At 47.9% G+C, this 15,617-nt stretch overlaps 1 protein-coding gene across 1 annotated transcript in view; it reads right to left on the bottom strand.

The window, feature by feature from the left end:
* LOC127394252 (uncharacterized) overlaps nt 1-15,224 on the bottom strand; it is a 90,026-nt gene extending 74,802 nt beyond the window's left edge. The window contains exon 1 of the mRNA XM_051640096.1: nt 15,098-15,224. Within this exon, the coding sequence (XP_051496056.1) occupies nt 15,098-15,224 (127 nt within the window). The remainder of the gene's footprint in view (nt 1-15,097) is intronic.
* Nucleotides 15,225-15,617: the final 393 nt, after the last annotated feature.

Below are 15,617 nucleotides of genomic sequence, written 5' to 3'. Positions count from 1 at the left end.
TTTCCCTGCTCACGGCAGGAGGTTGGACTGGATGATCTTTAACCGTCTCGTCCATTCCAAGCACTTCTCTCGTTGCATGGTAATACGGTTCCATGAGAAGGCATCTCACTGCACTCTGTTCCTCCCTGTGAGAAAAGTGTGGTTCGGATGGGTTCTCCTGCTCTCTCCTGGATGCTAGTGCCTACCTCTTGTCAATGCCACTTTCCATCCTGACTACTTGTAACACAGTGTTGAGCTTCCCAAGGAAAAAGAAAAGGTGTGCAAGACCAGGTGGATGGTAATGACTGAACTGTGACAGATAATTCTAACCAGACCCAAAAACTGGAGAGAATATTTAGTCACTGTATGCATGACAAACAGGAGAAAAAGCAACTCTGCGTTAACAGTCATCGCATAACCTCACAAAGAACCCTCTCAGAACCGGCCCTGAGCAGTATCTTTCCCTGGGTATCTTTGTGTTGGCTCTGCAGAGAGAAAGATGACACACAGACTTGGGCTGGGATGCAGCAGAATTTTAATGAGTGCAAAGAAGAAAATGAGACTGCACCGAGTGGAAGTCACAGGGCCGGGAGCAGCAGGGAATGGAAGGAACCTGTGCCCCACGGCTGCAACAGAGATCCTGCCAGGTGTCCATCTGCCTGCCCCACAGGGGGAGCAGGGCCAGCAGGTCCTCAACAGGCTGCCTTTGTGCTGCTCAGAGCCCCAGGGAGCACAAGAGAACAAGGAGACGGGACAGAAAAGAGCGAGTGGAAGAGGGGAAAGGCTGTTAACACAGGCCTGTTTTGAGCGTTTGAACCCTCTGCTTTCTGAAATTCCCTGCCTATCTGCGTCTGGATAGAATGCCCTGATGCAGTTCAATGACTGTAGCTACTCTGTGTTGGTTACAGGTCTCCCACCAAAGCATTCTCTGCTCCATGCTCAGCAAGCCCTGTTTTGGGGCTGCTGCTTGTCAGGAATAGAATAATCTGCAGAGAGACAGGGCTGGTTACTACCAAGCCAGCTATGCTCTGCGTGCAAAGGTGTCATCACGCCCAACTGTGTTCTTCATCAGTTCAGCCGCTCCCCTTCCTTGGCTGCAAGTCTTGCTTGAGGACCTGCTCGCCCTGCTCCCCCTGTGGGGCAGGGACATGGATACCAGACTTCCACTCAGAGTGACCTGTTTTTCCTCTTTGGACTCATTAAATTTCTGATTCATCCCACCCGCTGTCTCTGTGTCATCCTTTCACCTGCACACTCTCTTGCAAGGTGCCCAGGGAGAGAGGTGTTGCTCAGGGATCATTCATGGCTGGGGGCAGGCGCACGTTGGAATGGTTCTGCAATGGTTGGTGAGAGCTTTCTGCTGGGTCTTCCAGGGAGGGAATTTTCATCACATTACCCCTCCCATTAGCCCTTCTTTTATTTTTAGCTATAATGGTGTCAGTAATACATAAAATTTTGCTTCTATCTTATCTTCCTCTGTGTTTCCTATGGAATGTTCCTAGAGTGACACTGAAGGCAAGGAGCGAGGTAGGAGCTTGTGGCCTCTTGTTCTCCAAGGGAAATTCAGACAGCTTTCAAAGCAGTGTTCTCACTGGCAGGAAGACTACATAGAGGAAGCTGAGAAAGGGGGGGTGCTGAACTGTTTCAGGGCATTCCTGGCATGATGATGCAGGAACTTCTCAGAGCCCTAATTGGCACTTGGCTTAGTAGCAGACACACTGTCAACGTTCTCCACACACACTTTCCATCCCCTTGAAAACAAAAGCTCAGACGTGAGTCAGCATAACGTGTTCTGCTGGAGAACTCCATCAGTATAAACATGTCCCCCTCTGTATAGGTCTTCCCACTTGGGCAGGCGCTAATCAGTTTAAAAGCTAGCAGACACACACAGCTCAGTTTCCTCAACAAAAAGGCTGGCCATGTTCATGACATCTTCTGAATTCTCAAAAACGTGTACCTCTGAATTTGGGAGAGTCTTTTCACTATCCCCACGGTCAAAGAGCAGCACATTCAGCACTGCAAGGCTTATTCAGACAGAATGTCAAAAGCAAGTGAAGAGCTGCTTTCTCTCTGCTTACCAGGTCCAAATGACTTTGTTCCCAATTTATCTACTTCCCCCCCCGCAGCAGCACAGGGGGCAGGTTCAGAGTCAGTTTGTCACATCATTTTCTGCTCCTCCTTCCTCCTCATGGAGGATTCCTTAGTCCTACCCTGCTTCCCAATGGGGTCCCTCCCAAGGGACAGAGTCCTCCACAAACCCCTCCAACACAACTCTCTCCCACCAGGTGCAGTCCTTCAGGAACAGACTTCTCCAGTGTGGGCTGCCCACAGAGTCATAGCCTGCTTTGGGCAAAGCCACCTCCTTTTGTGCAGGGTCCTCAATGGCTGCAAGTCCAGTTCTGCTTCACCATGATCCATGGGATGCTCCACTGTTCTCCTCTGTAGGTTGCAGGGGGACAGCTGCCATCTCGCCACGGCCTGCAGGGGAACCTCTGCTCGGGCACCTCCTCCTGCTCCTTGCTCACCACCCTTGGTAACTGCTCTGGCATTTATCTCCCCTCCCCCTCTCTTCTGCCCTGAGGTCTTCCAGCAACTTGATTCCCCTTCTTGAAGATATTCATTGCAGAGGTGCATCCATTGTTGCTGATGGCTCAGGTCTTGGCCAGAGGTGTGGCTGGAACTGGAGCTGCGGAAGCTTTCAGCAGTTTCTTACAGGAGCACTCTCCTGCTACCAAAAGGGCACCAAACCAGCACAGAGCACAGCCCATCTCTGTATCAGCAATGGCTGTAGATTCTGCAGCGCAGCAGACAGCTCAGGACAGACATCCAAGATGCATCTCAATCATTTCCTGACTTGGGAACATTCTGGAAAAAGGGATTAAAAGGGTCATTCCTGTGTGTAAACCCTTAGGTTTACATAAAGGTCAGAGTTGTTTTATGATCTGCATTGGTGCTGATGAGAAACCCACCATTGCATGAGCATGTATGCAGTGAGACACCTCAATCCTTTGACAGATTTAAGCTTTCTCAGGCTCCTGGAAACAGTTTAAGATTGTATGTATTTTTAAAGATAAAAGGACAGGAAAATGCAAGCTGCTCTGTACTTGAAAATATCTGTTGTTAAAATTACCATTCAAGAGAGGACGACACTGTTCTTCTGATCTGCTGTTATGATAAACACAGTCTCTTGTACCTTCAGAAGATTCTGCTGTTGCTACTACCAGAGAGCATTGGTAATTCTTCATTTACCTCCTGGAATTAAATTAGGGTGTGCAACTGGTACTGCCAGAAAACCTTGTCCAGTAACTTCTAACTAAAAAAGTGGGAAGCCCTCTAGAATATCTCTTTTCCCCTCAAGGAAATCAGAAGATTGAAGGTCAGTTCCTTTTGCTCATACCCATATAAGGCTCCTCATTTGAAGTCAGTTGCAAGAAAAGGCTGTTGAACAGACATGGGATGTGGGATGTGAGCATATATTGTCCAGAGAGAGAGAGCAGAGGAAGAATGATGGAAGAAAAGAGAATGTTTTCAGCTCTACAACAAATGGTGCCAAATCTCATTTAGAGGGGGAAAATTTACAAGTCTTGTTATTTCTGCATAAAAACTCCCCAGGTTCTAAATAAAAAGCCATCCACATGTCCATTCCTTGATTGTCTCACTACTGAGAAAACCTTTTTCAGCTGCAAAATGAATTCACTTCAGATAGAGTGGGCATGTGTAGGAGGACATACCAATGCAAAGCAAGTTTTGTAAGAAAATGCTGGTCACAATGATGCTGGCTAGACTCATGTTGGTGCAGCATACGGCAGAGCAGTGATCATGAATATCACTATCATGTATCTAATCTTCACAGCATGATCATGGAATCATGGAATTATCAGTTTGAAGAGACGACTAGAGATCATCTAGTCCAACTCCTCTGCTAAAGGATCACCTGGAGTACATTACCCAGGGCTGCATCCAGGTGGGTCTTGAACATCTCCAGAGAAGGAGACTCCATAACCCCCTGGGAAGCTTGTTTCAGTGCTCTATAACCCTCACAGTAGTTTTTTTCTCATATTTAAATGGCACTTCCCATGTTCCAGCTGGTGCTCGTTGCGTCTCATCCTGTCACTGGGAACTACTGAGCAGAGTCTGGCTCCATCCTCCCTGCACTCACCCTTAGATACTTATAGGCATTGATAAGGTCTCCCCTCAGCCTTCTCCTCTCCAGGCTGAACAGTCCCAGCTCTCTCAGCCTTTCCTCATCAGGGAGATGCTCCAATCCCCCAACCATCTTTGTTGTCTTCCCCTGGACTCCCCTGTAGTTTCCTGTCTCTCTTGAACTGGGGAGCCCAGAACTGGTCACAGGGTTCCAGATGTGGCCTCACTAGGGCAGAGTAGAAGGGGAGAATGACCTCTCTCAACCTACTGGCCACACTCTTCCTTATGCACCCTAGGCTTCCATTGGTCCTCTCAGCCACAAGGGCACATTGCTGGCTCATGGATCGTTTACTATCTACCAGGACTCCCAGATCCTTCTCCTCAGACCTGCTTTCCAGCAGGTTCATCCCTCACCTATATTGGTGCGTGGGGTTCTTCCTCCCCAGGTACAGGACCCTACACTTGCCCTTGTTGAACCTCATTAGGTTATCACAGAATACATAGGCTATCGTAGAATGGTGAAGGTTGGGAGGGGCCTTAAAGATCATCAGATTCCAACCTCCCTGCTATGAGCAGGGACACCTCATACAAGACCAGGCTGCACAAGCTTCATCCAGCCCGGCCCTGGCCTCCAGGGAGAGGGCATCAACAACATCACTGGGCAACCTATTCCACCCTCCTACCCTAACAGTGAAGAATTTCCTGCTGATGTCTAACCTAAATTTCCCCTCTTTCAGTCTAAAACCATTACCCCTTGTTCTATCAGTGCACTCTCTGGTGAAAAGCCCCTCCCCAGCTTTCCTCTAGGCCCCTTCAGGTACACTAGCACAGGTGCTCCAGCCCTTGGATCATCTTGGTGGCCCTTCCCTGTACCCTCTCCAACAGCTCCATCTCTCTCCTGTGCTGAGGGCTCCAGAACTGGACATAGCACTCCAGGTGGGGTCTCACCAGGGAGAATCCCCTCCCTTGCCCTGCTGGCCACACTTATTTTGATGCAGCCCAGGACACAACTGGTCCTCTGGGCTGTGAGCGCACACTGGTGGCTCATGTCCAGCTTCTCATCTCTCCCACCCCAAAGTCCTTCTCCTCAAGGCTGTTCTAAATCCATTCTCAGCCTGCATTTTTGCCTGGGGTTGTGCCAACTGAGGTGCAGGACCTTGCACTTGGCCTTGTTGAACTTCATGAGATTGGCATTGGCCCACCTCTCCAGCCTGTCAAGGTCCCTCTGGATGGCATCCCTTCCATCTAGGGTGTCAACCACACTACATAGCTTGGTGTCATCAGCAAACTGGACGAATATGTTGAGCGAAACCAGACCCAGTATTGACCCCTGGGGGACACCAGTGGTTACAGGCCTCCAACTCAACCCTGCTCCATTGATCACAATCCTCTGAGCTCTGTCACACACCAGCTCTCCAACGACCTCACTGTCCACTCATCCAGCCCACACTTTCTGAGTTGTTTCAAAAGCCTTGCTGAAGTCAAGGTAGATGACATCTGCTGCTCTCCTCTTATCCAGCCAACCAGTTACATCATCACCGAAGGCTAGCAGATTGGTCAAGCATGATTTACCTCTGGTAAATCCATGTTGACCACTCCCAACACTTTCTAGTTCCTCAACATGTTTAGAGATGACATCCAGAACAAGTTGCTCCATCACCTTCCCAGGGACAGAGGTGAGACTAACTGACCTGTAGTTCCCTGGGTCCTCCTTCTTGCCCTTTTTGAGGACTGGAGTGATATTGGCCTTCCTCCAGTCCTCACGCACCTCTCTTGTTCTCCATGACATTTAAAAGATGATGGAGAGTGGCCCAGCAATAACATCTGCCAGCTTTTTCAGCACTCGTGGGTGTATCCCATCAGGGCCCATGGACTCATGTATGTCCAGTTTGGCCAAGTGGTCTCTTAACTGGGTCCTCTTCTACTGAGGGAAAGTCTTCCTCTCTCTAGACATTTCCCCCTGCCTCTAGGGTCAGATTCATGAGGGACAGTTTTAGCAGTGACGACTGAAGCAAAGAAGGCATCAGTAACTCCACCTTCTCTGTGTCTTCCACCACTAGGGTGCCCACCTCCTTCATCAGCAGGTCGACATATTCCCTAGTCCTCCTTTTTCTATTGATATACTGAAAAAACCTCTTCTTGTTATCTTTAACTGCAGTGGCCAAGTTGAGATCTGCTTGAGATTTGTCCCTTCTAATTTTCCCTCTGCAGAGCTTCACTACATCTTCTTATTCCTCATAAGTTGCCAACTCCCTTTTCCAAAGGCTGTAAACTTTCCTTTTGTTCCTGAGGTCCAGCTAAAGCTCTCTGTTTAGCCATATTGGTCTTCTTTCCCATTGGCTCATCTTTCTGGACCTGGGGATGGCTTGTTCCTGTGCCTTGGAGAGTTCCTTCTTGAAGTATGACCAGCCTTCCTGGGCTCCTTTGCCCTTCAGGAATGTCTCCCAAGGGACACTCAACCATGCTCTGAAACAGGCCCAGGTCTGCTCTTTGGAAGTCCAAGGTGGCAGTTCTGCTGTCTCCCCACCTTGCTTCTCCAAGAATTGAGAACTCTCATCATTTCGTGATCACTCTGCCCAAGACGACCTTCAACCTTAACATCCCTCACAAGACCTTCTCTGTTAACAAGCAGCAGGTCCAGCAGAGCACTTTACCTAGTCACCTCCCTCACCTGCTGTTTCAGGAAGTTGTCATCCACACACTCCAGGAACTTTCAGGACTCTTCCTTCTCTGCTGTGTTATATTTCCAGCAGCCATCCGGGCAGTCCCCCATGAGAGCAGAGTTAACTTCGGCCTTTTCAAGGAACTGCTTGGAGAAATCCAATGGGACAGGGTACTGGAAGGAAAGGGGAGCCAAGAGAGTTGGTTAATATTCAAGCACCACTTCATCCAAGCTCAAGATAGTGTCCCGAAGAGTAAGAAATCAAGTAAGAGAGCCTACTGAACAACTTAAGTGGAAGAAAGAAGTTTATAGATAATGGAAGAAGGGGTTGACCATTTGGGAAGAATATAAGAAAGTGGTCAGAGGGTGTAGGGATTCAACAAGAAAAGCTAAGGCCTCCTTAGAATTAAAACTGGCAGGGGAAGTCAAAGACAATAAGAAAGGTTTCTTCAAGTACACTGGAGGTAAAAGGAAGACCAGAGGAAATGTGGGCTGAATGAAGTGGGTGCCCTGGTGATAGAGGACATGGAGAAGGTGTTCCATGGATATACAGCCACATGAGCTGGGAGACAAGGAGGAAATGCAGAATGAGGTCATCACAATTAAAGAGGAACTGGTCAGAGACCTACTACACCACTTAGATGCACACAAGTCTATGGGACTGGATGGGCTACATCCAAGGGTGCTGAAAGAGTTGGCAGACATGATCACCAAGCCACTTTCCATTACTTACCTGAAGGCCTGGCTTACTGGGGAGGTCCCAACGGACTGGAGGGTGGCAAATGTAACACCCATTTATATGAAAGGCAAAAAGGAGGATCCAGGAAACTATAGACCTGTCAGTCTGATCTTGATACCAGGGAAGGTCATGGAGCAGATCATCTTGAGTGTTATTAGAAGACATATAGAGGATAACCAGGGGATCAGGCCCAGTCAGCATGGGTTTATGAAAGGCAGGTCCTGCCTGACAAACCTGATCTCCTTTTATAACCTGATGACCTGACTATTGGACAAGGGAAAGGCTGTGGACATGGTCTGTCTGGACCTCCAAAAAGCATTTGACATGGTTCTCCATAGAACTCTCATAAAAAAACCTGGATGCCCATGACGTGGATGAGCAAACAATCTGTTGGACCAAGCACTGGCTGGACAGTCGGGCCCAGAGAGTGGTGGAGTCCAATCCAGCTGGGGCCGGTCACAAGTTGTGTCCTCAGGGCTCAGTGTTGGGACTGTTTCTGTTTAACATCTTTATTGATGATCTTGATAAGAACATAGAGTGTATCATCAGTGAGTTTGCAGATGACACCAAGCTAGGTGGGAGTGTTGATCTGCATGAGGATAGGGAGGCTCTACAGAGAGACTCAGATAGATTGGATCGTTGGGCTAATGTCAATGGTCTGAGCTTCAATAAGGCCTGTTGGGTCCTGCACTTGGGCCACAACAATCCCATGCAATACTACAGGCTTGGGGAAGTGTGGCTGGAAAGTGTCTGGCAGAAAAGGACCTGGGGGTTCTCATTGACAGGTGGCTGAATATGAGCCAGCAGTGTGCCCAGGTGGCCAAGAAAGCCCATGGCATCCTGGCTTGCCTTAGAAATAGTGTGACCAGTGGAAGTAGAGAGGTGATTGTCCTCCTGTACTCAGCACTGGTGAGGCCACACCTAGAGTATTGCATCCAGTTTTTGGGCACTTCAATTCAAGAGAGATATCAAGCTGATGGAGCGAGTACAGAGGAGGGCAACAAAGCTGGGAAGGGCCTAGAGAATAAATCTTATGAAGAACACTTGAAGGAGCTGGGAATGTTTAGTTTGAGAAAGAGGAGGCAGAAGGGAGACCTCATCAGTCTCTACAACTACCTGAAAGGTCATTGTAGAGAGGTTGGTGCTGGTCTCTCTTCACATGTAATTAGTGACAGAACAAGAGGAAATGGCTTCAAGCTGCAACAGGGCAGGTTTAAACTGGACATTAGGGGAATTTTTTTTCACAGAAAGAGTGTCAGACACTGGAATGGGCTGCCCAGGGAGCTGGTTGAGTCACCATCCCTGCATGTTTTTAAGGGTTGTTTGGATGTGGTGTTGGTGGATGTGGTTTAGGGGAGAACTTTGTAGAGTAGGGATGATGGTTGGACTCGGTGATACCAAGGGGCTTTTCCAACCTGAATAGTTCTATTATTCTATGATTCTTATGCCTTCTTTGCCTCAGTCTTTACTGCTAAGGCCAACCCTCAGGATTCCCAAACCTTCCAGACCGCAGAAGAAGTCAGGAGTGAGGAAGACTTTACCTTGATTGCAGATGATTGGGTTAAAGATCAATTAAGGAAACTGGACATCTACAAATCCACAGGTCCCAATGGGATGCACTCATGTGTGCTGAGGGAGCTGGCAGAAGTCATTATTAGACTGCTCTCCATCATCTTTGAAAACTCCTGGAAAACAGGAGAGGTGCCCCAGGACTGGAGGAAAGCCTGTGTCACTCCAGTCATTAAGAAAGGCAAGAAACAGGACCCAGGTAACTACAGGCCAGTCAGCCTCACCACCACCCCTCAAAAGATGATGGAGCAGCTTATTCTGGAGGTCATATCTAAGCACATGAAAGAAAAGAAGGTTCTCAGGAGAAGCCAGAATGGATTCACCAAGGGGAGTTCGTGTTTGACTAATCTGACAGCCTTCTATGATGGTGTGACTGGATAGATGGAGAACAGTGGGTGTGTCTACCTTGACCTTAGCAAGACTTTTGTCTCTGTCTCCCACAACATCCTTGTGGATAAGCTCAGGAAGTGTGAGTTAGAAGAGTGGACAGTTGAGAGGGATTGAGAACTGGCTGAACAATAGAGCCCATAGGGGTGTAATCAATGGTGCAGAGTCCAGCTGGAGACCTGTGACTAGTGATGCTCCCTAGGGATCAGTACTGGGCCCAGTCTTATTCAACATCTCCACCAACGACTGGAATGAGGGGATAAAGTGTGTCTTCTCAGCAATTTGCTGATGACACCAAGATGGGAGGATTGGCTGACGCACCTGAAGGCTGTGCAGCCATTCAGGGAGATCTAGACAGACTGGAGAGCTGGGCAAAGGGAAACCTAATGAAATTCAATGCCAATAAGTGTAGAGTCCTGCATCTGGGGAGAAAAAAACACCTGCACAGATATAGATTAGGGGTTGACCTGCTAGAAAAGAGCCCCATGGACAAGGACCTTGCAGTCCTGCTGGACAACCACCTCAACTTGCCCCATGGACAAGTTATCCATGGGACAGCAATTTGCCCTTGTGGTCAAGAGAGCCAACTGGGATGCATTAAGAACAGTGTCTCCAGCAGGTCAAGCGAGGTTCTCCTCCCCCTCTACTCTGCCCTAGTAAGGCCACATCTGGAGTATTGTGTCCAGTTCTGGGCTCCCCAGTTCAAGAGGAACTCCCACCATGATGTCTGTCTTATTGGCCTTCCCCTTGATTCTTACCCATAAACATAATTATGTTCTAGCCATTCAAATCTATCCCTAACTTAGAGGGCCACACCACCACCTCTCCTTCCCTGCCTATCCCTTCTGAAAAGTTGGTAGCCCTCTATCACAGCACTCCAGTGGTGCGACTCTTCCCACCATGTTTCTGCAATGGCAACTCTATCATCATCTTTTGCTGTACAGTGGCTTCCAGCCGCTCCTGTTCATTGCTCATGCTGTGTACATTGGTGTAGATGCACTTCAGTTCGGCTAATTATCCTGCCATCTTTTGGGGGGCACAAGCCCTAATTCCCACCTGACTGTGTTCAGACACTCCTGTAGTCACCAACCTAACACTACCCCTTGTGTCTTCGCTGCCACATGGATCACCATCCACTACCTCCATTGAGACAACAGACTGCAAGAGTTTGCTAGCACTTCTACCCACAAGCACTGGCATCCTGCTCCCAGGCTCCTCTCCTAGTAAGGCTGGTTTCATCCTCATCCTCCTTCAAACCTAGTTTAAAGCTTTTTCAATGAGCCCTAACTCTTGTCCCAGGATCTTTCTTCCTCTTTGGTTTAGGCTTTCCTCACCTGTTGCCAGCCTACCTGATGTCCTGTAGATCAACCCATGATCAAAGAAACCAAAGTCCTGCTGGTTACACCAGTCTGGGTGCCAGAGTTAATCTGCTGTTTTTTTCTGCTTATCCCCTCATCAATCCCTGCAACTGGTGGGATAGAGAGGAACACTACTTGTGCTCCTGATCCTTTAACCAGCCATCCCAGGCCCTGCAGTCTCTATTCATTGCCCTTGGACTTCTGGTAGCTACCTCATCAATGCCTACCTGAAATATCAGTAACAGGTAGTAATCAGAGGACTGAACTAGGGTAGGGAGCTTTCTCCACATATCCCACATATCCTTAATCCTGGCCCCAGGGAGGCAGCTGACTTCCCTAAGAAGAGAGTCTGGCCTGTATACAGGGCCTTCTGCTCCCTTTAGAAGTGAGATACCTGTGACAAGGACCTGTCTTTTTGGGGTAAGAATTAAGGGACATGCAATTGAAGATGAAACTGTTGTGGGTGGCTACTATAGACCACCAACCCAAGAAGAAGATATTGATGAGGTCTTCTACAATCAACTGAAAGTAGCCTCTAGATCACACTCCTTAGTACTTATGGGTGACTTCAATCACCCTGATATTTGTTGGAAAGCCCACACAGAAAAGCACGTTCAGTCCAAAAGGCTCTTGCAGATCATCGATGATAACTTCCTAATGCAGGTAGTAGAGGGACCAATGAGGAGAGGTGCACTGCTGGACCTTATATTAACAAATAAAGAAGGTCTGGTTGTTGACATTAAGGTTGGGAATAGCCTTGGTGACAGTGATCATGACATGGTGGAGTTCAGTATTTTGCAAGGAAGAAGCAGGGCAATAAGTAGGATTTCAAACCTGGACTTCTGGAGGGCTAACTTTGGACTCTTCAAAGATCTACTTGCAGGAATCCCATGGGCTAAGACTCTGGAATGAAAGGGAGCCCAGGAAAGCTGGTCAATTTTGAAATATTGCTTCCTCCAAGGCCAAGAGAGATGTGTTCCTTTGAGGAGAAAATCAGGCAGAGGTGGTAAACAACCTGCATGGCTAAGCAAGGATCTTCTGAAGAAAGTCCCGTGGAAGAAAGAAATGTACAGTTTGGAAGGGACTTGTCACTTGGGAGAAGTACAGGGATGTTGTTACAGCATGTGGGAACGCAACAAGAAAGGCCAAAGCCTTTAAGTTCTAAAACTTAAACTGGCAAAGGAAGTAAAAGACAACAAAAAGAGCTTCTTCAAATATATCAGTAGTAAAAGGAAGAGCAGGGAAAATGTGGGTCCAGTGCTGAATGAGGTGGGAGCCCTGGTAACAGAGGATGCAGAAAAGGCAGAGTTACTGAATGCCTTCTTTGTTTCAGTCTTTACTAAGATCAGCTTTATGAGCTTCAGACCCTGGATAAAGGAGAGGAAGCCTGGAGGGGGGAAGACTCTCCACTAGTCAATGAAGAGTGGGTCAGAGATCAGTTATGCAAATTGAATATACACAAGTCCATGGGCCCTGATGGGATGCACCCAAGAGTGTTGAGAGAGCTGGCTGATGTTATTGCCCTACCACTCTCCATCATTTTCGAAAGTCCATGTCTTTCTTGTGCTGAGAACTCTTAGAGCTGGTCACACAGCTCCAAATGGGGTCTCAGCAGAGCAGAGCAGAGGGGTAGAATCACCTCCCTTGACTTGTTGGCCCATGCTGCTTTTGATGCAACCCAGGACATGGTTGGGCTTCTGGGCTGTGAGCACACATGGCCAGTTCATGGTCAGCTTTTCATCCACCAGTAACCTCAAATACTTTTCTGTAAGGCTGCTCTCAATCCTTTCATCCCCCAGCCTGTATTGATACTGGGGATTGCCAAGGAGGACCTTGCACTGTCTACACTGATCTCCAAATAGTAGCTAAGACTTCAGATGTTGGTTGTTTCTTCTTGCCCTGGGAAAAGTGGGGCCTGAAGGCAGAAGCCAAGACCGACCATGCTGCAGTAGAAAACACACCTCTTCTAACAGTTGGTCAGGTTCCCTTCTCTCAACTCTGAAAGTCACTATGTAACATCAGGACAGAGATTCTCTCATGGATTCTATCCCCTGGGGCGCTTACAAACCCCATTACCATCCATCTTCCATACACGTCCATGCTCTCCAGGCCTGTGTCCCCCACTCCACAGCAGCACAGGGGGGCTGGAGACCTGCTCTTTAACTCAGTCCACAGAGCCAGTGCTCAGGCAGATGCTGTGCTCTAATCTCAGGGCTGCACCCCAGTCCCTTTCGCTTAGAGCTGGTTTTTTTTTTTCAGCTCCTAAAGCCTCATTTGCCTTTACAGCTTGCTCTTCCCACTGCCAGGCAGCTGTTAAGCAGATTCCTAACACATTACATATTACACCTTTCCCCTTTGTATCCTTTAAGGAGCCTCTGTTCTTATCTATTCTAGTGAGAATGTTCTCCTAATTACACCAATTAGCCTCCGGGGTCGTTAGGTTCAATTTGTATATTGTGCCTCTTAAGAAACTCAGTTAAGCCCCTTACTAGTTTTGCAACCTGGTCTGCCATTATGATCCTGAAGGATCCTTACTGGACCCTTCACAGGATCCTGCCAACTATGCCAATTGTCCCAGATGGAACGGATGACAGACAAGACGTATATGCAGTAATCAAGATTTATTGCATATCATGCTGGGGACATAACTATTTGGATAAGAGGCACAAGTACAGCAAAAGTGTAGGGAAACTGGGAGATGTGAACAGAAGTGCAGTTTGAATGCAAAGTGTAGATTAGCAGTGAATTTTACTACTTCTAATTAAATCAAACAACAAAGGTTAACCATTAAAATGCTGGCAACTTACTTATCATCAAATTCTATACTAGGCCTAGAATATTAATCATCACCCTTAAAGGATTCTACAGTCTTAAACTTAATAATGAAGATTACTTAAGGTTAAGTTTGCTAATAATGACAGTGAAAGAGTTAATATTTCTCACCCTTGCCAGGCCACATCTGGGTGTCCTTGGGTGCATCATAATTCTCAAGAATTAATCCCTCTGGCAGGCATCCCTGGCAGAGGGAGAAGGTCCAGAGTACAGAGATGCCACTGACCAAAGGTGGGACCAGGTTTTTATAGAATGAAGTGGATGGACTGCTGTTATTTGACCATTAGCCAGACCTCCAACATCTCTCATTGGAGAACAGAAGGAAAACAGTAGAAAAACCAATAAAGACCCTGTTCTCACCAAGCAAACTCTTTTGTTTATCTGTTCATTCTCACTTTATCTCCATTTCAGGACTAGTTGTGGCTGAGCTGAGCTCTGTGTTCTTCAACACCAAAGAGCAGCTGGTGTCATGAACATCAGCTTGGCCTCTGTTTTTACCTTCCAAGGTTGCTACCAGCTCAGAGCTTGCTGGGCCTTTCCCTTCTCATTAAAACCTTTCCATTCTAGGTCTGGGCCTATGGAACTGAGAGACAAAAAGCAGTCGAATCACAGAGGGAAACTGAGGCAGGTGTATTGAGATGGACTGTCCTGCTAGAACTTGAAAAGTCCAGGTCCCTGCATTGCCAGCATTCTGCTTTGAAAAAGCATCTCTGTGTTCATTTCTACATCCACTGAACATTTATATTTTTGAGGTAATACTGAGACAAAAGTGTGGGGAGAGGAAGCAGCAGGGCTCTTTGATTTAATTTGACAGTAAAACCTCAGGTTTCTTTACTCCTGCATTGTGCGTGTCCAAAAGCAGGGTGTATAAATATGGCCTTTGAAGCTGGCTCTTTCCTCAGAGCCTTTGGAGGAGGGGATTTGTGGGGGCAGAAAACAAGTGGGGCAACCAAGTCACCTTGCCCCAAACAGCTGGAAACAGCCTACCAGGTCTGAATGGCACATTGCTCCACAATTGCTCCCAGTTTCCCCAGCTACCTTCCAGCTCCTTCTCAGCAGGAGCCTGCTGCAAGACTTCCAGGGCAGGGACACAGTGTCTCTGCTTTGGGGAGGGGTTTCAGTCCCCATATTCAGTGGCAGTGGTGAGGAGGGCCCTGGTGCCAGGCTGGCATTACTCAAAGCATGGCTTGGGCTGACAGAACTGAGCTCCCCTGGACCTCTCCAGGGAAGGGCAAGGGAGCTGGGGAAGGGGCTGGAGCACAAGTGTGAGGAGGAGCAGCTGAGGGAGCTGGGGGTGTCCAGCCTGAAGACAAGGAGGCTGAGGGGAGACCTGCTGGCTCTGCAAGTGCCTGAGAGGAGGTTGGAGCCAGGGGGGGTCGGGCTCTGCTCCCCAGGAACAAATGACAGGTGAAACAAAGAAAGTCCGACTGGAATATGTTGCTTCCATTGTTTCCAGGCAGTCGTGCACCACTGGTTCTTCAGAGATCCCACCGAAGAAGGAAGCTGGGTTGACAATATTAGTCACCACAATTTGGATATCATCTTGTTCTACCATGATTGCCTAGTATTTCAGAAACCTCTGGGGTGAGAGCCAGTGACCTCCCTTCTGTTTAAGCACTGCAGACTGTAAGAGACTAGCATTGTTATCTTTTGCCCAATGATGAATTTCCAGGCTTCTTGGATATTAAGGACAACTGCAGCTACTGCTCGGAGGCAGCTGGGCCATCCTTTGCTGACTTCATTTAGTTGTTTGGAGAAGTATCCCACAGCTCGTTTATAGGGGCTAATACTCCGAGTGCTATTCCTTGTCTTTCATGTGAAAATAGCCAAAATGGCTTTGAGATGTCAGGCAGTCCCAGTGCAGGGTTTCTCATTAGCTTTTGTTTGAGCTGCTGGAATGCCCTTCATGTCGTACCAGTCCATACTAATTTGGACTAACTCCTTTTTA

This window comes from Apus apus, chromosome 25 (assembly GCF_020740795.1).
Source record: "Apus apus isolate bApuApu2 chromosome 25, bApuApu2.pri.cur, whole genome shotgun sequence".
NCBI classification, from domain to species: Eukaryota; Metazoa; Chordata; class Aves; order Apodiformes; family Apodidae; genus Apus; species Apus apus.
The sequence above is the reverse complement of the archived record's forward strand: the minus strand, read 5'-3'. Positions and strand labels throughout refer to the sequence as shown.